At 48.2% G+C, this 22906-nt stretch overlaps 1 protein-coding gene across 1 annotated transcript in view; it reads right to left on the reverse strand.

Annotated features, from left to right (window-relative positions):
* Positions 1-4636: 4636 nt before the first annotated feature.
* TRIM71 (tripartite motif containing 71) overlaps positions 4637-22906 on the reverse strand; it is a 74913-nt gene continuing 56643 nt past the window's right edge. Inside the window, exons 3-4 of the mRNA XM_066351950.1 lie at positions 11582-11716; positions 4637-6088 (exon numbers count right to left, since the gene is read on the reverse strand). Coding sequence (XP_066208047.1) covers positions 4637-6088; positions 11582-11716 — 1587 coding nt within the window. The remainder of the gene's footprint in view (positions 6089-11581; positions 11717-22906) is intronic.

The raw sequence follows: 22906 nt of genomic DNA on the forward strand, positions 1-22906 counted from the left end.
GAGACCTAAAGGTCTTTATTTGCAATTAAGTCCTCAGAATAGGTCAGGTGAACCAGTAGTTCCATAATACTGAACAACAACATGGTAGTAGTGTGCGCAATTCCTAGCGGGGGCAAGGGGCGGGCAGCCAGGTTGGTAAGGAACACTTGGGTTTCTGGCTGCATTTGCCTGAGTATAGGAATATTTGGTTTCCAAGTTTCTTTTCCAAGGTCAAATCAAGACGTTTCTCCGGGGAGAAATCAGTTCTGGATTCGTGAAACCCATTTTCTTCTAGAGGTAGCTTCCCATTGTCCACCCACTCCCCAGTGGTTTTAATAATACTATTCTTTTTTCAGAGACCCGTCAGATGCAAACATGAGGTAGATGACTTTTGCCAAAAGTGAGGTAGAAACTAAATAAAAGCAGACGGTGTAGAGTGGTGTGGTGTGGGCGCCCTGTGCCCCTGGCCTGCAGGAAGCCAGAGAAAACCAGAGCCTCGGGGGGGTTGTGGCTCTACGGGATCCTCACACGCAAATACAAGAGTCTGACTTTTATACAGCCCCGGACTGTTGGAAACTCAAGAATGATGTCTTCAAATAAATACTTTTTGGCACCATTGGATTTTTGTCTTTTTTTTTTTTTTTAATAGAAAAACAGGCCTATTAACTTTGGCATTTCTTTCACTATCTACCAGAACACAGCAATCTTAGATTCTCCCGCAGAGGAAGACAACACATATACAAACAGTATTCTGCTGCTTCAAGCCTAAAAAGACTTCCCTCCTCAAATCCTTAAGCTTTGGCTTAACTAGAGAACAAAACAGACTGAGCCAATCTCAAGCTATTCTTAACAGTTCCATCACAAAGTGCCTTTAAAGCTGGCAAACTTTTGTGGCCCAACACATAATTTTAGATTCCGGTCATGGTACCCTTGCGTTTCCCCAAATAAGTTAGACTTAAAAAAAAAAAAAAAGGGCATCCATCAGTCAAAGAGTTAGTGCACCCGGGGTACTGCCCAGGGCCCTGGGCTCTAGCCAACTCGCGTGCCACCTGCCGCCACAAACGGCACAGGTTGAGGGCGGTGCTTCTTGTGACCGAATTTACAAAGTCATGATTTTTTTTTTTTTTTAAAAAACACTTCTGAAACATTAAGTCAGTGTCAATCGAGAGTAGTTTTGACCTGTGCGTTATTTTGACTTCCTTTAGCCTACTCAATACCCAAACCTATGCACTCAAGTCCAGCTGGCATCTCCAAACTTTTAAGCCGACTGAACACTCCCCTCCCTGACCAGATCAGACATACATGGCAGGGGGGTTACTGTCCAAATATCACATTTACTCAAATGGAAACTTTTTATCCTCCTCCCTTTCCGCACCCAGGACTCCATTCCTCTCACACCATGTTATCGACTTCCCTTTTTGACCCAATTCCCACCTACCCTAGCATCAACTCAAAATGGGCTGGAGACAAAGCATTTCAATACACCTATTTTGAGCAGTCGCACTCAACACTAGGGAGAGTTCCAAATGTTGGCCTTTCTTCTCTTTCTTTGATTTGGAGCATTCCACATTGTCCAATCAACACACTCCAAAGTGCTTTGCACCAATCCCTGTGGGTCAGGAGTCAATCATGGGCGGCCACAGATGGCCAATGTTTCAAAAACAAAATCTTTCCCAAGTGTGACCAAGTTTTGCAAATGGCAGTGATACACACTTTTGGGTGCAGAAAGGCAAGGAGATGTGTCACCGCTGAGGGCAAATAGAGGCAGCACCGGCCACCTCCTCACTCATTTCAGGGAGAACCTATTAGCTTTAAGCCTGCAAACTGGTCAGTCTATTAATTTTAGGACCTGGTCATTTCAGCCATGCATGGAGACCCTGGCTTTACCACCAAATCCATACAGAAGTGGTACATAATCAATTTTAGTTACTGCTGTTCACCAAGAAAATTCCCCACTTGGGTCCCAAGATTTCCCCACACGCGGGAGAGACTGGGGGAAAAAAAAAAGAGGAGAGCGAAGATGACGGTGAAACGGAAGATGGAATAATCAAAGGTAGTAACCACTTGATAGAACAACTCATCCTAGCCATAACCATGATTTCGGTTTCTGAGAAAAAGGACTTTCTCAAGATCCATTTCCTCCGTTAAAAAAATGTTTAAGCATTTAAAACTAGTTGTCTTTGGTGTCTAAGGGGTGACTTGTTGGGTAGTGGCAGGGACAGAGGAGGAGGGCTAGGGAAAGAATATCAGCACCAAGTTATTCCAAAATAAAAAAAACAATAAACATCCTCAATTATTACCAAAGAACTTAAGACGTCGGGGACAAAAGAAAGGGCATCTGAACAGACATGGAGGGAGGGCTCACTATTAAGTTCTTCGATAAAAGAAAAGGTGCCTTTACAAAATGAAATCTCCTGCCACCCCACCCCCACCCCCCTGTAATACAGCAGCCGAGGCGGCAGGTTCAAGCTACTTTTTAGTATTTGGACACTTGACGGCAGTTCTTCGTAAGAAATTAGACTTTCCCCATTTTGGTCATTCAGAAACTCTAGAACTAAAGGAACTGGGAAACGGGAAGCGGTCCATTCAATGTCCAAAACAGCTGGATGGTAAAAAGCCGTTTGATGGACTTGCTACACTGTCCCTGTGACATCTCCCCCCCTCTTTGGAGATGCCAAAAAAACAAAAACAAAAACAACCAAATGGCTTCATTTGTCAGTTTCTTCTGTTCTCTTAAAACTACATCCATATTGCAGAAGGAATTCCTTTCAACTACAGCATCAGAAAGGAATCTGTCCGTCCGTCTTTCTGTTTAAACAAGAGCTCTTCCCGGGAGCCCCTTGCCTTGTGAGAGCCTTTCTCCTGACCTGTGCAATTCTCAAGCTTGGTTCTGATTTCAGTTATTGGCGGGAAATGCAGGGACCCGTGTGGGTTCTGACAAGCAGGGGATCAGCTCCACCCACTTTTCCACTTAAAAGACAGGTAATGCCCAGAGGCGCAGGCTCTGTACCCAAGTCCAGGTGACTACAAACCGACCCTGTAAAGTGACAGACGCCATCCCACAGTTCTGCAGTGGGAGCCTGGCTTAAATTTTCATTCTTTGGTACCAGAGATAGAGGTTTAACAAAAAGATAGTAGTATGTCCTACATTTCGCGTTGGGGCAACTTAAGTGTACAAATCCTCTACATTCAAAGGCCTTTGGGGGGAAAAATAAGCATTAAGCATGAGGTCCTACAGCATGGCTCGCGAGCGGGGAGTGGAGATGGGCTGTTTCTACTAATTGGCCTTTCAAACATTCTATTTCCCTGAACTTCCAAAGCAGGAAAAAAAAAAATTGTGCTTTTAGAAATAAAAGTCCATTCCTTTGCCTACTCTTCATAGGAAAAGAAATGCCTCTATTAACATAACAACATTCAATCCAGGGTCAGCGGATTGACCCCCACCCTCCTGAGAGTCCAGAAGAGTTTGGGGGTGACTTGCTGCTTTCTCATGGTCCCAAATGACGACACCTCAGCACACACAAACCCACCGCCCGCCCGGCCCGTCTGAGAGCCCTCCTTCTGAGAAGAAGGCTCAACTGGCTGCTTCCTCACCACGGAACTCTCTTTATCCAACAGCAATTAAGACTATTTAACTTTCGAGAATACTTTCAATCAAAAACCCTGAACTACAGTTACGATTTTTAGACACTAAAGCCTGAGAAGAAAGGTTCTTTGGGAGGTGATGTTTCATTTTTAGCTTACTAATCTGGTGTAAGACGGCTTCTCTCTCATACACACACACACACACACATACACACACACACACAAACACACACTCACTCACTCACACAAACATGTACACACACATGTGCGTGCGCGCCCTGACCTTAAAAGAAACAGATTCCATACCCTAAAATGTGAATAGTCTGCTTTTCTTGGCTAGGAAGCCATAGCCACATCTTCTAGGAAAAGAAAAGATGCTGAACAGGATGATCAACACACTGAGGTATAAAAGGAGAACACAGGAAAGTTCTCTGTTGCAGCATTTAAAAAAAAAAAAGATTTTTCAAAAAAAAAAAAAGATCAAGATCACACAACACAATCTAACCCCATAAACATAGTATTCTCAAGAACACAAATACTCTATAATTAAGCATTTAAAAGTCTATTTTTCCACATTTTATACTTTTTTTTTTTTACTTAGTAGTTTTTCCGTGTTTTCTTGGCTCAATCTACAGAACGCTAGCCCACCGCACACATCCGGTGCCCTCCCAGGCAGAGAGGTCGGCTTGGTGCACACCGCGTCCCGCGGAGGGGAGGGGGGCGCGCGGCTGCCACTGCGTGAGGGTGGGGGCAGGCAGAGGGCCCGCGGAGAAGGAAATGTGAAGGTTTATGAGGTAGATAGAAATTATCACTTCACAGGCTCAATCCCTGCAGAAAAGATAAGTACATTCATCTGTAAAAAAATAAAGATGAGGTAGGACTTAGGCAATGTTGTACTTTTCTTGTTCTCTTTAAACAAAAGAAAAAAAGAAATTTCCCTGAGACTGTTTCTTCTTTGAAATTCAAAAGGAGACAGAGAAAGGGAGGGAGAGAGGGAGAGAGGGAGAGGGAGAGAGAGAGAGAGAGAGAGAGAGAGATGCACACCCCAAAAACAGAAGCCTAGAAAACGTGATTAGAAGATGAGGATTCGATTGTTGCCAAAGTCGACCACGACGATCATCCCATCGGGGGTGACGGCGATGCCCGAAGGGCGGTCCATCTGCCCAAAGCCACTGCCCTGAGCGCCAAACTTGCAGAGGAAGTTGCCGTTGGACTCAAACATCTGTACCCGGTGGTTCCTGGAATCGGCCACAATGATGCGCCCTTCCTGGTCCACGGCCACACCCTGCGGGCGCAGGAACTGCCCGTTGCCGGTGCCCTCTGAGCCCAGAAAGCGTGCTGACTGGCAGTCGGGGTGAATGACCAGGAGCCGGTGGTTGTTGAAGTCGGTGACCACCAAGTGGCCCTCATGGTTGAAGGCCACGCCTCGAGGGGAGTCAAAGTGCTTCCAGAGAGCCCCCTCGAAGCCATACTTATTCAGGAAGACTCCATCAGGCCCAAACAGCTGGATCCGGTGGTTCCGAGTGTCAGAGACCAGGATCTTGCCCTCAGAATTCACCGCCACGTCCCAAGGGTAGTTGAATTGCCCGTTCTTGGTTCCTTTCTCGCCGAACTTGAGGAGGAACTGTCCCTCGAAGGTGAAGATCTGGATCCGATGATTGTCCTTGTCGGCCACCACGATCCTGCGGGAGGAGTCGCAGGCCACCCCGGCCGGCCGGTCGAACTGCCCGGGCCGGGAGCCCAGGGTGCCGAATTTGTGGTGGAAGGTGCCGCAGGGCTTGAACACCTGGATGCGGTTGTTGCTACGGTCGGCGACGACGATGTAGCCCTCCTTGTCCACGCTGACGCCCCACGGGCGGCAGAGCTTGCCATCGCTGTCGCCCTCGCTGCCAAAGCTCAGTCCCGGGAGCCCAATGCCCACGTAGCTGCGGCCCGACTTGACCACCACCTTGAAGGGGCTGTTCTCGATGTGCTGGTTACACAAGGTGACCGACACCAGGTGCTCGCCCTCCAGCTGGGGCCGGTAGCTCACCACGTACGTCCCGTTCTGCTGGTCACTCACCTCCGCCCCGAACAGGTTGCCGTCGGGGCCCAGGACCACAGCCGACATGAGGTCGCCTCCGGAGAGACGGGGCTCCCCGTCGTGATCGTAGCCAATGACAGTGAAGGTGGCCACCTTGCCCTGGAGGGCCCGCTTGAGGCCGTCGCCGGTGGCCTTGGTGAGGGGCGCGAAGGCCCCGCTGCTGACGAAGCCGAAGGACTTGATGGCGAGGTACAGCGCCTGGTCGGGGGGCGTGAACATGATCCGGTCGTCTTCCTGGGGCTGCAGGAGGCTGCGCACCGTTTTCAGCTCCTGCACCTGGGCCAGCATGCGGTCCCGGGCCAGCAGGACGTCCAGCGCCCTGCCCTCCTCCAAGACCTGCTGGACGGCGCTGACGGTGCTCTCGAGCTTGTTCAGGTTCTGCCGCAGCTTCTCCACCTGCAGGTACAGAGACTTGGCCTTCACCTGGCGGATCTTCTCTACCTGGGGGGGAAGGGGAGAACCAGGGGGAGAGGCTTAGAACCAAGCACGGAAACACCTGACGTGACCCCAGACGAGCCCGTGCGGAGGGAGAATCCACAACTGGTCTGCGCTCTTCACACACGGCTCAATCCCAGGGGAAAGAAAAGGCAGAGGTGCTGTTCCAGACACAGGAGATGACTCCAGAGACATGACAACTACATGCAATTAGGGGTGTCCTGGATTGCAGGAGCAGTGCTACTAAAAATACGACTGGTGAGCCTAGCCAGGCGGTGGCGTAGTGGATAGAGCACCGGACTGGGATGCGGAGGACCCAGGTTCGAGTCCCTGAGGTCGCCAGCTTGAGCATGGGCTCATCTGGTTTGAGCAGAGCTCACCAGCTTAGACCCCAAGGTCGCTGGCTCGAGCAAGGGGTCACACGGTCTGCTGAAGGCCCACGGTCAAGGCACATATGAGAAAGCAATCAATGAACAACTAAGGTGTCGCAATGAAAAACTGATGATTGATGCTTCTCATCTCTCTCCGTTCCTGTCTGTCTGTCCTTATCTATCCCTCTCTCTGACTCTCTCTCTGTCCCTGTTAAAAAATAGAAACAAACAAAAAACTACTGGTGAAATCTGACTACTGACTAAAGATTAGCTACCAGTACAGAGTCAAGATTTAGCGTCCTGACTCTAACTGTGTGATTAGCTAGCAGAATGCCCTTGCTCAGAGCAAACAGTGTAGAAGTTAGGGATAAAGGGGCACTGTGTCTCCGACCCTCCCAACTTATTCTCGAATCCCATCCACATGTTATACGTTATACAGAAAGAATGATGAAAATGGGGCAACATGTAGGTAACTGGCGAATGTGGGTAAAGGATAGATGGAGTTCTTTTAGTATTAATTATTAATACCTGCAATTTTTCTGTAACTTAGAAATTAAAATAGAAGCCTGACCAGGCGGTGGCACAGTGGGTAGAAAGCATCAGCCTGGGATGCTGAGGACCCAGGTTCGACATCCTGAGGTCACCGGCTTGAACGCAGGATCATAGACATGACCCCATGGTCACTGGCTTGAGCTAGGGGAAGTAGCAGTTAAAGAAGACACTCTAACAAGGGTTTACTGAGTACCAACTTTGGGCCAGGCACTGGATGTATACTGTGACCAAAAGAATATATGGTCCTTGCCCTTACAGAGGTTATTTTAAAATGACAGATATTAAGCAAGCAAAGAAACATTAAGATCATTTCAGATGATGCTAGGTGTTAGGGAACAGAAACGGGGTGTGCAAGCCATGTCTAGGAAAATCTAATTTAGACAGAGGGTCGTCACCAACAGTTTCTTCCACAAACCAAGGGCTTAAAAGAGACCAATCCAAGCAGCGGGAAGAACAAGCACAAAGACCCTGAGGTGGGCACTTCCCTGGAATTTCAAAACAAAAACAAACAGGTTTTTTGGGGGCAGTCTTATGTTGTTGTTGTTGTTGTTTTTTGTATTTTTCTGAAGTTGGAAACGGGGAGGCAGTCAGACAGAATCCCGCATGCGCCTGACCGGGATCCACCCGGCACGCCCACCAGGGGGCGATGCTCTGCCCATCTGGGACGCTGCTCTGTTGCAACCAGAGCCATTCTAGCACCTGAGGTGGAGGCCATAAAGCCATCCTCGGCGCCCAGGCCAACTTTGCTCCAATGGAGCCTTGGCTGCGGGAGGGGAAGAGAGACAGAGAGGAAGGAGAGGGGGAGGGGTAGAGAAGCAGATGGGCGCTTCTCCTGTGTGCCCTGGCCGGGAATCGAACCCAGGACTCCGCACGCCAGGCCTACGCTCTACCACTGAGCCAACCGGCCAGGGCTGCAGTCTTATGTTTTTATATAAGCTGTGCGGACCATGCGCTGCAGAGGACAAGTGAGGGGAAGCAGAGAGCAGCGATCACCCAGGTGAACGGTGACAGCCCCCCAGGCCACGAAGGTGGGCTGAAACTGTCAGAAAGGATACCAGAGGCAGAACCAGCAGGACTTGCTGACGGGCTAGGCCAGAGCTGCACTCCTCAGAGACGGAATTTTCAATGCAGACACACACAAATAGAGAAAGACCGCAGAGAGAGGAAAGGGATCTGGTGAGGACATAATTCAAGATTACTAATGCCTCCCTTGTCTCCTCTCTCCTCATCTCTAAGGACAGGATGTTGGAAACCTTCCACAGAGAGCCCAAAAGGCCTCACACACAACATTGGGAGAGGAGCCCTCCTCTAAACCTAAAATGTTATCATAGATTCTGACCTCCCCTGCAATAATTCCTGCTTCTGAGGAATTAATTACAGGGCAAACCACACTCTTCAGGAACATAGGATTCTGTCTGACAAATGAAACAAAGTCCTTTCTTGATTCTTTTGCACTAACTAAAAGTCCTCTGATTTTTTTTGGTATTTTTCTGAAGCTGGAAACGGGGAGAGACAGTCAGACAGACTCCCGCATACGCCTGACCAGGATCCACCCAGCACGCACACCAGGGGGCGACGCTCTGCCCACCAGGGGGCGATGCTCTGCCCCTTCGGGGCGTCGCTCTATCAGGACCAGAGCCACTCTAGCACCTGGGGCAGAGGCCAAGGAGCCATCTCCAGCGCCCGGGCCATCTTTGCTCCAATGGAGCCTCGGCTGCGGGAGGGGAAGAGAGAGACAGAGAGGAAGGGGGGGGGGGTGGAGAAGCAGATGGGTGCTTCTCCTGTGTGCCCTGGCCGGGAATCGAAACTGGGACTTCTGCATGCCAGGCCGACGCTCTACCACTGAGCCAACCGGCCAGGGCCTAAAAGTCCTCTGATTTTAAGTGATGTCCCCCACGAAGGGAACACACAGGTCACCCCAGCTGGCTCATGCTGTTCTGCAGAGGGCTGTGAACTGAGTGAGTGCCCCACCGATCGGAAAGCTACAGAAAGCCTATTTCAGAGGAAGGGTCCACTGCTGGGAGGCCTGAGTTTTCATCGGACTTTCCCTTGGGGAGTGATGATGTGATTTCTGACCCGTTCACACGCATTTTCAACTGTCCACTCTGGCAGCAGGACATGTATATAAAAGAAGCAGGGAGGCCCTGGCCGGTTGGCTCAGCGGTAGAGCGTCGGCCTAGCGTGCGGAGGACCCGGGTTCGATTCCCGGCCAGGGCACACAGGAGAAGTGCCCATTTGCTTCTCCACCCCTCCGCCGCGCTTTCCTCTCTGTCTCTCTCTTCCCCTCCCGCAGCCAAGGCTCCATTGGAGCAAAGATGGCCCGGGCGCTGGGGATGGCTCTGTGGCCTCTGCCTCAGGCGCTAGAGTGGCTCTGGTCGCAACATGGCGACGCCCAGGATGGGCAGAGCATCGCCCCCTGGTGGGCGTGCCGGGTGGATCCCGGTCGGGCGCATGCGGGAGTCTGTCTGACTGTCTCTCCCTGTTTCCAGCTTCAGAAAAATGAAAAAAAAAAAAAAAAAAAAAAAAAAAAAGAAGAAGCAGGGAGACTCTTTGCGGGGACAGATCAAAGAGAGGTTTTTCCTTTGGTTTTGCACTGGACCAAACCTCCAGGCTTTGGTTCCGACCCCATAGGTATAGGTGGCTGTAACTGACCCCAAGAGAAAGCCAAACCCACTGGAAATGTACAAGCCCCAAGAAAGGGAGGTGCATCCAGACAACGTGGATTCACCCAGCACTCCAGTATCTCAAGGTGCAATAACCACAACGAGAAAAACCACAATATTATACCAAACGAGGTACCCAGGCAGAGACAGGCAGGAAAGCTTTGCGGGGGGTGGGGGGTGGGGGGGTGGCATAGAAACACTAGTAATTAATAAGAGAGAGGGGAAAGGAGCCCCACAGGATTTGGGGCGGGGTACCGCTGCAACAAGGCAAGATAAATGGGGCCGAGACGTCTCCAGAACGAACAAGCCTATCTATCTTGAAAGAATCTGAGAACGAGTTTTGAGGCCAAGCAGAAATGAAGCGTATTGCAGGAAGAAGAAACGGACTCTTCCAAATTCACTTCTCCCAGAGTGAAAGCTTGCTTTCCACTCCTCCTGCCTGCAAGAGAATGGACTGCCTTTGGAAGAGTGAGTCCGCCTCACAGGAGGGAGGATAACTCAGGGGAGATCTGCAGAAACACACAAAGGCCTTTTCATCAGCCAGTCCAGAAGAGCCAGTCTGTGGCAGAGTTCACCACGGCGCTCTCGGGTTGCAAGCAGTGGGCCCCTTTCAGTTATAATTAACATTCGTGGGTGGCATGAGGCTGACGGACCGTGGGGACATCTGAGTGCCTGAAAACCATGTCAGGGCCACAAAGGTGCCTAAATAAAATATGTGCTGAATTAATCTTGGGACATTTTGGAGTCTTTCTCTCTTTTTTTTTTTGGTCAAAAAACTCACATTTGCTACGAGGTCAGAAGCAGCAGAAGGCAGCTCCTTAAAGAGCTCTCACTAAATGGAAGATGCAGAATCCAAAACAGCCAGCCTCCCAGAGAACATTTTAGGGCAAAGTGTTTGGTGAGGGTCACTTTTGGAAATCGAGAGGCCACTTCTACCATCGGCTAGTTCGGATGATTAAAGCAAGCACACACAAGCCTGAGCGGTGGTGGCCCAGTGGATAGAGCGCCGACCTGGGATGTTGAGGTCCCAGTTCAAAATCCTGCAGTTGCCAGCTTGAGCAAGGGGTCGCTGGCTTGAGCAAGGGGTCACTGGCTCGGCTGGAGCCTTCCCACTCCCCTGCCAAGGCACATTTGAGAAGCGATCAATGAACAACCAAAGTGCTGCAACTACGAGTTGATGCTTCTCTCTCTCTCTCTCTTCCTGTCTCTCTCTTGCTAAAAACAAACAAAACAAGCAAGTACACACCTAAGTGCAGCCTTTTTAATAAGCTACATATGTGGCCTTACTGATGTGTTCAGGAACTGGCATGGGGCACTGGCCCACTCATAGGCATAGTGCCCCCTCTTCCCTCTGAGGGGGTATAGGAGAGCCGAGGAAAAAAGCTGGGGCGGTGACGTGGGTGGGGAGAGCCTTCTCCCCAAGCTGACTGTTGTCTAACCAGCACACCAGTGTGCTCAGCACTTTCCTGCTCCCACAGGAAGAGAGGGCACAGGCTTGCTGCCCTCACCAGTGGAAAACCGGCTTTGCACACGGCCTCAGGAAGTGCAACCAGCCAGGACACCAAAAATAAGGACGTTTCCTACCAGCCCACTTTCCCAACAATGGTTTCGACTGTCCTCCCTCTTTCTGCCTCCTTTTGAGCGTGCACGATGCAAACCTTGGGGCTCCCTCCAGTTTCGGCACCCAGCGACTTCTGAAAGGGCTTCTTCTTGTTTCACTGCCCGGAGAGCACCCACAAGGAGCCAGAGACCCCTGAATTTTTCTGCCAACGACCAACTCTGAAAAACTGCCAAGTATTCTACATTTACAAGCTGCGGTCCCGGATCCGACAGGCAGTTTGCGGAAGAAACGCCGGCAAGGCCGACGAGGTGCCGACGGGGCCACCGCGGGCGTGTTGCGTTCTGTCCGTTACCTTCCAGAGCAGCTCGCACTCCCGCTCCTCCAGGGCCTTCTTGTGCCTTGCAGTCACGGCTTTGACCTCCGACTGGACCACCTTGGCCTTCATCTCCACCTGTTCTGCCACCGTCTGGGCCTGCTCGATGCTCAGCTGGAAAACCAAACACAGTCTCGTGGCATGAGAAGGACCTTCACACGCTCCAGACAAAACACTGAAGTCTGCCCCCTCCCCTCCCCCTCCCCCCCCCTCGCTACCCAGACCCAAAAAGCTCACACCCGGGGCCCCCAGACCGCTTGATCCACTTCCTTGGAAAGAAAGCAGACACTTCGGCAGAGAATGGCACCTGTCTGACATGTAACTGAAGGAGGTGCTGGCAAGAGCTGGATTTCTTTGTATGAGAAATGGCACCTACAACCAAGAGAATGTCAGGACTATTAAGAGATCCTCTGACACAGTGAAACCAGTGTAGCTGGGTCACAGCCGAAAACCGGGAATGAGGATCAGATGTGAGATGTACTAACCCCGGGCACACGCGTGCGCGCAGCTTTCCCAGACTTTCTGGCCTCGCTGCACGCCTGGGGGAAGCCCCGAAGGCCAGGCCCGCCCCTCCCGCCAGGGGCTACAGCAGGCTGCGGGCCAGTGGCTATCCATCACCCTCCTGCCGCGTCCTTTCCAGCCAGAGCCGAGGCGGAGTGCATCCAGGACTGAGAATACCGGGTCGTTGAGGAAACCATGCCCTGTGGTCAGAGACCATCGACACAGCACCCCCACAACCCCACCCTGCGCCACCGGCTCGAGTAAATCAGCCAGTTTAATCAGTCGTATTATTGTTCATGAAAAATTAATCCAGACAGAAGGCCTGGTGTTTTCATTAATATTACATGACGTGTCTTCAAAAGCCACAAGGATTTCTTTTGAGATACTGAGGTATTAAATCAGGGATTCCAAACTGACTGCTTGCTGATGGTCAAGCTAGGAGTTGGGTAACCGGGTTCAAATCCTGGCTCCTGGGCTCAAAGGCCTTGGACTAGTTTCCTGGCCCCTAACCTTGGTCAATGGGGACTGTGAGGAAAATGCAACGGACCCCAGGGAGAGAGCTGGCCACAGCGCGTGGCACAGGTTATTAACAGTGCTCAAGAAACCCCCCCCCACGGAATGGCATGGGGCACTGGCCTGTTCATAGGCATAGCCCGCCCTCAACCATCCATTCCCTTTATCCACTTAGCTCTCACCAAGCAAGCAGGATCCAAACCCTAGGCCTATCTACACTTCCTGCCTTATTGTGTTTTTCAACTGTGGGAAAATACCTAACATAAAATGCACCAATGACAGCACCTTCAACGTTGTGCCACCGTCACCACTAGTTCTAGAACACGTCTATCGTCCCGAAAGGAAGCTGTCATGCCCGCTAAGCAGCCATTCTGTATCTCACCTCCCTCTCCTCCGCGGCAACCATAACCCACCTACTGTCCCTAGAGACCTATCTATTTTGGACACTCTGTAGAAATGGAATGAAACCATACAAGCCCAACCTTATTTTTTTTACAAATAACAGCTCCAGCCAGACTGCTGGGACTCACTCCGTTCCTGAAAACTGTCCCCCTCAATAAAATAATAAAGATAAAAGTGGAGCCCCTATTTACCAAGTGTAACAATCTCGGCCAGGATGCCACGTTCGTGGCACGGAGCCACACCCACAGTGCAGCTGCCCCGGGCGCCCCCAGCTGCGGGGGACTGCTCTCTCTGCGTTCTCACTCCGATCCTTGTCAGGACTAAGGATCCACAGGCTATTCATTGCCCGGAATGCTTCCTCTTCCAAATTCACTCTGAAGGTCAAACCCCAGCTCAGACCCCCTCACCTTGACCACCCTACCTACCCCAAGGATCACTACACGTCAAACTAAGTGGGAGCTAAGTACACAGGCTATGGTACTTAGCCACTGGGTTGTGACAGGGACAATCATCCATACATTTTCAGCTTGCTCATGTCCAGGGACATAGTCAAGTTTGATCAATGTACTGGGTTAAATACTGTCTGTCCCCTTCTCCACCAAGTTCAGGTGCACCTGAAACCTGAATGTGACTTTAGTTGGAAATATGGTCTTTGCAGATATTGACACGAGGTCATAATGGACTAGGGTGGATACTAAATCCACTGACTCGTATCCCCATAAGGCCAAGTGAAGACAGAGACACATGCACACAGAAGGAAGGCCGGGCGAAGACAGGCAGAAAGAAACTGGGAGCGATAAGGTCCAAGCCAAGGAAGACCAAGGGTGACTGGCAACCACCAGGAACTAGGAAGACACAAGGAAAGACTCCGCCCTAGGACCGTCAGAAGGAGCACGTTCCTGCTGACACCCTGATTTTGGACTTCAGCCTCTAGAACTGTGCAATAATACATTCCTATTGTTTTAAGTCACCCAGTTGGTGATAATTTTCTGTATACAATCCTAGTCAAGCACTGCATGCCGAGATGTGCAGACCCAGGACCTGCCGAACTAGTTCCTGTTATCGAAAGCAGGCCTTTCAAAGCAGACAAGTGGCAGGTGGCTTGGGGAAAATGACAGTGGGGAAAGCTTTGAAAATAGGAACACAGCCTGACCAGGCGGTGGCGCAGTGAATAGTGTCTGACTGGGATGCAGAAGACCCAGGTTCGAGATCACCAACTTGAGCGCGGGCTCATCTGGTTTGAGCAAAACTCACCAGTTTGGACCCAAGGTTGCTGGCTCGAGCAAGGGGTTCCTCGGTCTGCGGAAGGCCCGCGGTCAAGGCACATGTGAGAAAGCAATCAATGAACAACTAAGGTGTTGCAATGCACAACAAAAAACTAATGATTAGTGCTTCTCACCTCTCTGTTCCTGTCTGTCCCTATCTATCCCTCTCTCTGTCTCTGAAAAAAAAAAAAAAGAAAAAGAAAAAAGAAAATAGGAACACACTTTGCAGTTAAAAAAAAGGACAAAAAAAAAAAGGCAACAAGCATGGGACTTGGGAGAAAAATGTTATCATCTTCTAAACGTGCACAAATCCAAGAGAAGGTTTGAAATCTGAGGGTCTCAACTGGGCAGGTGACTCAGTTGGTGCATGCTAGCTAGCTGACTTGAATGATGGCCACTTAGTTCTGAAGAGAGTCTGGGGCCATTTGTGGGTTTTTCCCAGGAAGAGTACACAAAGCGATTAGTGATGTCTGCTATGGAGAACAGTTGTCTGATGGCTGGTATTTAAAGTGCCCTGAGAGCCAGAAGGTAAAAATAGAACAATTATATATATCACCTATAAATTCATAGGCCACTATACAAGATATGGAAAATACTGCAGTGCATTCTAAATGTAATTTTAACTGCAATTCATATCTCTGAAACTATGATTCATCTGAAAATGATCAAGTTTCCCCCTTTCTTAGGTGTATGTAACATAAATGTGCATCTTACACTCAATGGCATCTTGAACGTGATAAAAGAAACACAGTAATTAAAGAATCAAGACTTTCTTGGCCCTGGCCGGTTGGCTCAGCGGTAGAGCGTTGGCCTGGCGTGCGGGGGACCAGGGTTCGATTCCTGGCCAGGGCACATAAGAGAAGCGCCCATTTGCTTCTCTACCTCCCCCCTTCCTCTCTGTCTCTCTCTTCCCCTCCCGCAGCCAAGGCTCCATTGGAGCAAAGATGGCCCAGGCTTTGGGGATGGCTCCTTGGCTTCTGCCCCAGGCGTTAGAGTGGCTCTGGTCGCAAAAGAGCGACGCCCCGGAGGGGCAGAGCATCGCCCCCTGGTGGGCAGAGCATCGCCCCTCGTGGGCGTGCTGGGTGAATCCCGGTCGGGCGCATGTGGGAGTCTGTCTGACTGTCTCTCCCCGTTTCCAGCTTCAAGAAAGATTAAAAAGACTTTCTTATGTGGAGAACAACTATATTCCTGATCCTGCTTACGAATTTCTATAGGCAATCAGTGCAGCTTATAAAATGCTCTAATTACATAGAGGTAGCCAAAATGTTGTCCTCTTAAAGTGTCAAAGTAACAGATTGTTCTAAAAATAACAACAATAAAAACGATGAGGTACAGTGCAGGCCTCTTCCCATGCTTTCTTTGTTGTGGGTAACCCCAGACCCTCATCAGGACACACTCCCTTTACAAGACTATCTAGAATTAATTGGAGGATTTACTTCTTTCTAGGTGCTTCTTTTTTTAGAACTAAGACTCTGAAGCTAAATATCACCGAGCTGTGATGGTCTCAAAGTCATAGCAACTAATATCCGATACTTGTAATTTAACACTGGATTAAAAAACCAGATAGTCACTGGGGGAGATGTTTCTTTTTTTGTTGTTTTTAATGTACATCCTTCCCATCCAGAAATGACTAAACTTGAAAATAGGTTGATGAGGACAGCAGGATGGGAGGAAATTGAGGTGTCCAAGACAAGACAACCTCACTAGGCTAACACACAACAAACTGCTTACAGGACGGGGCTGCTTATTGATTATAGGAGAGGAGCCAATACAAATCTCAAGCCGCCTTCTGGCACCAACACAAATTCATAAACGTGCATCAATGGTGTGACTCGGGATCCAGAAGTCACTGGCAAAAAGGCAAAGACACCTCTCTGCTGGGCCTCTAGGGCGTACATATTACTTCCAACTTTGGAGGGGAAGCTAGTTGAGACCAAGTCCCTGGTTGAAGAAAGGGAATGGAGTTTCTGCAAAACATGTCTAAACGAAATCTGTTAAGTGAAAATTAGAACAACCAATCCCCAAATTGTACTGAGCCCAGACATGTTGTAAAATAGGTTTCTGGGATATTCACTTAAAGGTGGTGTAAGGTAGATAAGGACTTAAAAATCTACCTGCAGATCTGGCTGCCTAGTATCCTTTTACTTTTGGGATGTGTTAAATGCTCATTCATCTGGTCCAAAGGGAGCTCCCTAGTATACTGCCCCCAGCCACTGTGCCCAAGGAGCAATGAAGGATGCCAGGCCAATCAAGGGCCATTCTCTGGGATTTTACAGATGAATGTTGCAGCCTCCTTCCCTCCCACCCCAAAAGAGGAGAGGGGGGGAAAAGGGAACCCCATCCTTTCCCTGAGGGTGGTTTGCTGGAACAGTGCAAGCCCGAGGAGATTTCCATTGAAGCCTACCTTTCTCTCTGCGCTGCATGGACAAGCCCAGGTTCAGGAGCTCGAATGAGGTTACCATGGAGAGAGGGACAGAGCTAAGTGATTGACAGTGCTGGCACCAAGGTCCACGTCCCTGGATACCTGAAGCCTGATCCATCCATATTCTTCTACCTGGTCACCTGAGACTATTCATTCCCTTTTAGTCCACTGCAACCCCAGAGTCCTAATTAAGACAGCATGGGAAATTTTTAAATGAGGTCAGAGTGTATTTAAGTTCTTGAACCATAATTTTTCCTACATTTAGTTGTAAGTGGCCGGTGGTGGCACACATGCATGGGGGTGGGGGTGGGGGAGGGAGCTAGAGAACACTGGCTTCCCAAATGAGAAACAGGGTCCATTCGTTTTGGATTCAAACGGCAATTCCTCTATTCACCGTCACTGTGCCTCTGGCAGGTTACCTGAGGTTAATCTCTTTGGTGCAAAGCGTTCTCTTTGCAAAATGGGAAGAATGCCGCCCACGCCATACAGGCAGTACTATGTATGCGTGAAGCACCTGTTTCAGTGCCCGGGACAAGGCGGGAGGAGAGCTCAGTACACAGGTCTGTTCATTCTCTCGGATGAAGAGGGGAGGCCTATCGTTTAAGGACATCTGGTTTCTTGGGCAATTAATTTCGTTCTTCCACTTCCATATTTGTAATAGAAAAAAAGAAAAGTTTCCTTGATCTACTTTTTGGGATAGTGTAAATTAAGCTCACAAGAGATAACAGACACGCTCAGCATTCACTGTGGTAACTTTCCGTCGTGGCAAGCAGGAGTGTGTCCGCAGGTGACTTTAGTCTACAAGGATGATGAGAGAACTGATAAAAGTTAAAACAAAAGGGACCAAAGTAGTCCAAAGTCGAGATTAACTTACAATTTCATTTGTACAACTTAAAAAAAAATTACGCTTAGTCATTAAGTTCAGTTCTCATTTGGGGCTAAATGGTAGAACACCTATCACTCTCGCTGTAACAGGAAGAGCGACAATGCTTACTTTTTCAAAATGTAGTTACTGATTGGTTTTTTAAAGAAAAATTTGATTTGTTGTTCCAGTTACTTATGCACTCATTGGTGATTCTTGTATGTGCCCTGAGGAGGGATTGAACCCGCAACCTTGGTGTTATCAGGATGACGCTCTGACCGAGTTACCCGGCCAGGGTGTGATAGCTTTATTTTTTTTCAATGGGTAGACAACTCATGTCCAGTAAAGAAAAAATCAGGGAGAGGGTAGGGCAAAGGCAGTTGGCTGTCTACAGCAGGGGTCCCCAAACTTTTTATACAGTGGGCCAGTTCACTGTCCCTCAGACCGTTGGAGGGCCGGACTATAAAAAAAACTATGAACAAATCCCTATGCACACTGCACATATCTTATTTTAAAGTAAAGAAACAAAACGGGAACAAATACAATATTTAAAATAAAGAACAAGTAAATTTAAATCAACAAACTGACCAGTATTTCAATGGGAACTATGGGTCTGCTTTTGGCTAATGAGATGGTCAACGTCCAGTTCCATATTTGTCACTGCTAGCCGTAACAAGTGATATGACGCGCTTCCGGAGCCATGAGGCATGCTTCCCGCGTCACTATTAGTTGTAGAGTACGTGAGCGACGCTGCGCTTTGAGGCACAGCCACATACAGTGCTCCTCTTACTGACCACCAATGAAAGAGGTGCCCCTTCCGGAAGTGCAGCGGGGGCGGATAAATGGCCTTAGGGGGCCGCAGTTTGGGCATCCCTGGTCTACAGGATCCATCACACTATACTATTACTCCTGGCTTACTACTGTCAGATGAAAAGTAATAGAAGCTCTATCTTATTTACGGCTGTAGTGAGTTTGGATATAACTCTTTTCCAACTGATGTGATCGTGACATTGAGATTCTGGCCAATGAATATTAAGTATCATGCGGGACTTCTGAGAAATCTCTATAAAAGGTAGGAGCATGCCCACCTCCTTTCCATTGGCCAGAACATGAATGTATCAATGTCTTGCATTCCAGCAGCTATTCTGGGCCATAGGGATAAATGTCTCAACTCCTGGGAATGATGGGGTAGATAAAGCTAGCTAAAGTATTCTCCAATCACTACCCGTATGCTTTTTAACAGGAGAGATTAAAGCCTTGAGTATTTAATTTAAATCACTACTTTTGGGGAGCAGAGTAAAGACCTGTTACTAGTTACTAAATTCACTTCCTAACTCATTAAAATAAAACAAAATCTTAATCCAAAACAGAAAGCAGATGAGTGGTTGCCTGGGAACATGGAAACAGGAAGGTAGGGATTACCCTAAGGATTACAAAAAAACTTTTGGTGCCTGCCCCGAGCTGGCGCAGTGGAGATAGATAGCATTGATCTGGAATGCTGAGGTCCCAGGTTCGAAACCTCAAGAGGTTGCTAGCTTGAGGACAGAGTTGCCAGCTTCAAACTGGGTTCACTGACATGACCCATGGTCTCTAGCTTGAGCAAGGAAGGGGCCACTGGCTCAGGTGGAGCCCCCAGTCAAGGCACATATGAGAAGCAATCAATGAGCAACCAAGGTGCAGCAACTACGAGTTGATGGTTCTCATGTCTCTCCCTTCCTGTCTCTCTTTCTCTTTAAAAAAGTAAAAAAATAAAATAAAAATAAGAAATAAACTTTTGGACATGACAGACATGTTCATAATCTTGACTGATATTTTCATGGCTAAAATATATATCAAACATATGGTGTACACTTTAAACATGTGCAGTTTATTGCCTATATTTTCCATAATATATCTGAAGTTTTTTGCCTCAGTCCCGCCTTAAAAAAAAATTACTGGCTCATTTCTGACTAAAGATGTTAACCATTTGTCAGGCACTGCAAAATGAAATGCCATGCTTTTTGTTATTTTACTGCGGTGCTTTATTTTATGGTTGTACAAAAGTTGTGTACTGAAATATATTATATAATCGTGTTGTTAAAAACACAAAACAAAAAACCTAACAGTCCTGGCCGGGTGGCTAAGGCAATGGACTGGGGGTGGGTGGGAGGTGGGGGAGACGGACAAAAAACACACACTACTACTAATATTTTGCTCTGCTTACCAATTTTTCTGTGCCTTGTTTTCTGGGTTTGCATAACTTTCCCTGAACCAACTTCAAAGTTTGTTCATTTTACTGAACACTGTGTTTTTTTAATGTGATCGCAATCTCTCTATAGCAGGGGTCCCCAAACTATGGCCCGCGGGCCACATGCGGCCCCCTGAGGCCATTTATCCAGCCCCCGCTGCACTTCCGGAAGGGGCACCTCTTTCATTGGTGGTCAATGAAAGGAGCACATTGACCATATCATTAGCCAAAAGCAGGCTCATAGTTCCCATTGAAATACTGGTCAGTTTCTTGATTTAAATTTACTTGTTCTTTATTTTAAATATTGTATTTGTTCCCGTTTTGTTTTTTTTTACTTTAAAATAAGATATGTGCAGTGTGCATAGGGATTTGTTCATAGTTTTTTTTATAGTCTGGCCCTCCAATGGTCTGAGGGACAGTGAACTGGCCCCCTGTGTAAAAAGTTTGGGGACCCCTGCTCTATAGATATGTGCCTAAAACCTCCTCACTCCTATCGTTGAGAATTCATATGGTGCAACCAGTACTATCAGAATGCAGAATGCTGCCTCGGAGGAGATCCCCAGAAGAGGAATGAAGCTCCTTTCACATCTAAAAGCGCTGGGTATTTTTCAAAATACGTTCTCCCACCCACACCGAGTAAGCATGGTGCACATGTTCAAGTTCTTTATCCAAACAGTAGCCTGGTGTCCTTTAAATGGGTAACTGTCCAGGCTAATGTATTAAGTAGTTGGATTTTCTCTCTGTAAAAGGTATGTTTTTCATCTCTCTCATTCCCGCTCCATTCATGTCTTCCCGTTTTATCTACCTTTACGATCTTTTCATAGAGTAACTGATTGCTATCGTTTCTAGTTTGTGTTCCTTTTAATACGCATACGTTTCTAGGAACACAATCTTAGAGTGCTTTTATGCCTTTAGGTAATAATTAACACATATTCATCATCATTTGTTTTTTTTCTTTAATACTTTTCCCTCCCCTCCTTCTCCATGTATCCCTTTAATCTAGCTAGGTTTTCATTTTGGTGTTTATCATGATTAATTTAAATCTTCTCCCTCATTCATCATCCTTTCTTTTTTTAAAGGAAAGATATTTATTATATTCAATATCAGCAAAGTATGACAGAACATTTTACAGTGATAGAAATGTTCTTTCCTCTATCCTGAACACATGAAATGTGGCTCGTGCAACTGAAGAATAATATTTTATTGTATTTAAGTACCCCCCTTATTGAATTTATTTGGGGGGGGACAACACTGATAAGTAAAATATTGGTCGCAGGTATACAATTCTATAATACATCAACTGTACACTGTATCATCATCCTTTATAGAATACATTAACTGACCATATTGACTATATTCCTGCCTTCTCTGATGTTCACAGTAAAAATAACATTTTCATACCATCTCTGTTGTAACTCTGATATAAGTGCTATAAAACAACAATGTAGGTCCTGGCCGGTTGGCTCAGTGGTAGAGCATCGGCCTGGCGTGCAGAAGTCCCGGGTTTGATTCCCGGCCAGGGCACACAGGAGAAGCGCCCATCTGCTTCTCCACCCCTCCCCCTCTCCTTCCTCTCTGTCTCTCTCTTCCCCTCCCGCAGCCGAGGCTCCATTGGAACAAAGATGGCCCGGGCGCTGGGGATGGCTCCTTGGCCTCTGCCCCAGGCTCTAGAGTGGCTCTGGTCACAACAGAGCGATGCTCCGGAGGGGCAGAGCATCGCCCCCTGGTGGGCGTGCCGGGTGGATCCCGGTCGGGTGCACGCGGGAGTCTCTCTGACTGCCTCTCCGTTTACAGCTTCAGAAAAATACAAAAAAAAAACAAAACCCCAAAAATAACAATGTAAAAAAAATCAAGTGGTTGGGTCCATTTATTCAACATTTTAATCAACTTCATGAAGAATCAAGCCTATGACGTATAGTCCACCGAGTCAGGGTTATTTTAAAGGCATTTCACCACCATGTCCTTACCCTGTGGGGTAGGAACATCTCAAAATTTCCATGGCTGTCATTCTGCCCATTCCTTAGTGACCAAAGGAGAAAGCACTGCACCTTCCCACACAAATCAAAGAATCCTTTAGATAGATAATCAAAGGCACGCCCTGCGCTACACACTGTCTGCTTTTCCTAGTATCTTCCAGACATAGCTTTTAAATGATCTCTGGATTACACAGGGACTCCACCTGAAACTCTCAAAGCAGTGCTCTCCCTTCACAGAGCAGATGCTCCGGGAAGTGTCTGCTGAGGACATGCGGACTCTTCCTCAATTGTACTCAGTTTCCTGGGCTTCTTTCTTCACGGGGATGAACCTGGACACTTGGCTTTCACAGAGGGCCTCCAGACAGTTTTGTAGGAATGGTCAATGCCCTGGGAATCTGGTAAGAACTTTCAGACAGAAACGGGTGTCTGGTTATACCCAAATCTTCAGACCACTGGCCAAACGCAGGTTTTAAAAGAATTATAATCAAGAGCCAGAAAAGGGCAACACACATACACACACACCCAATAACAATCTATGCAGTTGATGTTCAGTGGGTGTACTTGGGTGTGGCCACACAGATTGTTAAGGTACTAAGCATCCAATTCACCCTAAGAAACCCACCTGCCTGATCTGCCACTTGGATCCTCCCCCCCAAAATGCTCCATGATCCAGTATTTACATTAGTGCCACGTACAGCAGTGCCAACTAATATTTGATTTTCACTCCTGCATTCTTCTCACTACTCACACCGTGGACTCTCGGCTAACCCAGACCGTGTTTGGAAACTGAGCACAGCAGACAAAAATCCGCCCCTTGCCTTTTCTCTCTCTCCCCTCTCCACAAAAAAGCTCAAATTTCTGCTTCCCTGAGAATTCATCACATTACCCACAAACCTCTCCTCCAAGCAAATAAAAACTCTGGTTCTTCCCCAGAGTAACAGATGCCAGCAGAGTACCCAAAGCTCACCGGCAGCAAATCCCTGGCTGTGTTCTGAGAACCCTAAGTGTTCTCCATCTCCAAGGACAGAAAGGGGTTCATCAGATTATACTACGATGGGGGAGGGGGGCCCGTTGGGGCAGCAGAACCCAAACATCAGTTCTTTAAATTCCCCAGGTGACGGTGTCTAGGAGAGAAG

The sequence above is a fragment of the Saccopteryx leptura genome, chromosome 10, assembly GCF_036850995.1.
Source record: "Saccopteryx leptura isolate mSacLep1 chromosome 10, mSacLep1_pri_phased_curated, whole genome shotgun sequence".
NCBI classification, from domain to species: Eukaryota; Metazoa; Chordata; class Mammalia; order Chiroptera; family Emballonuridae; genus Saccopteryx; species Saccopteryx leptura.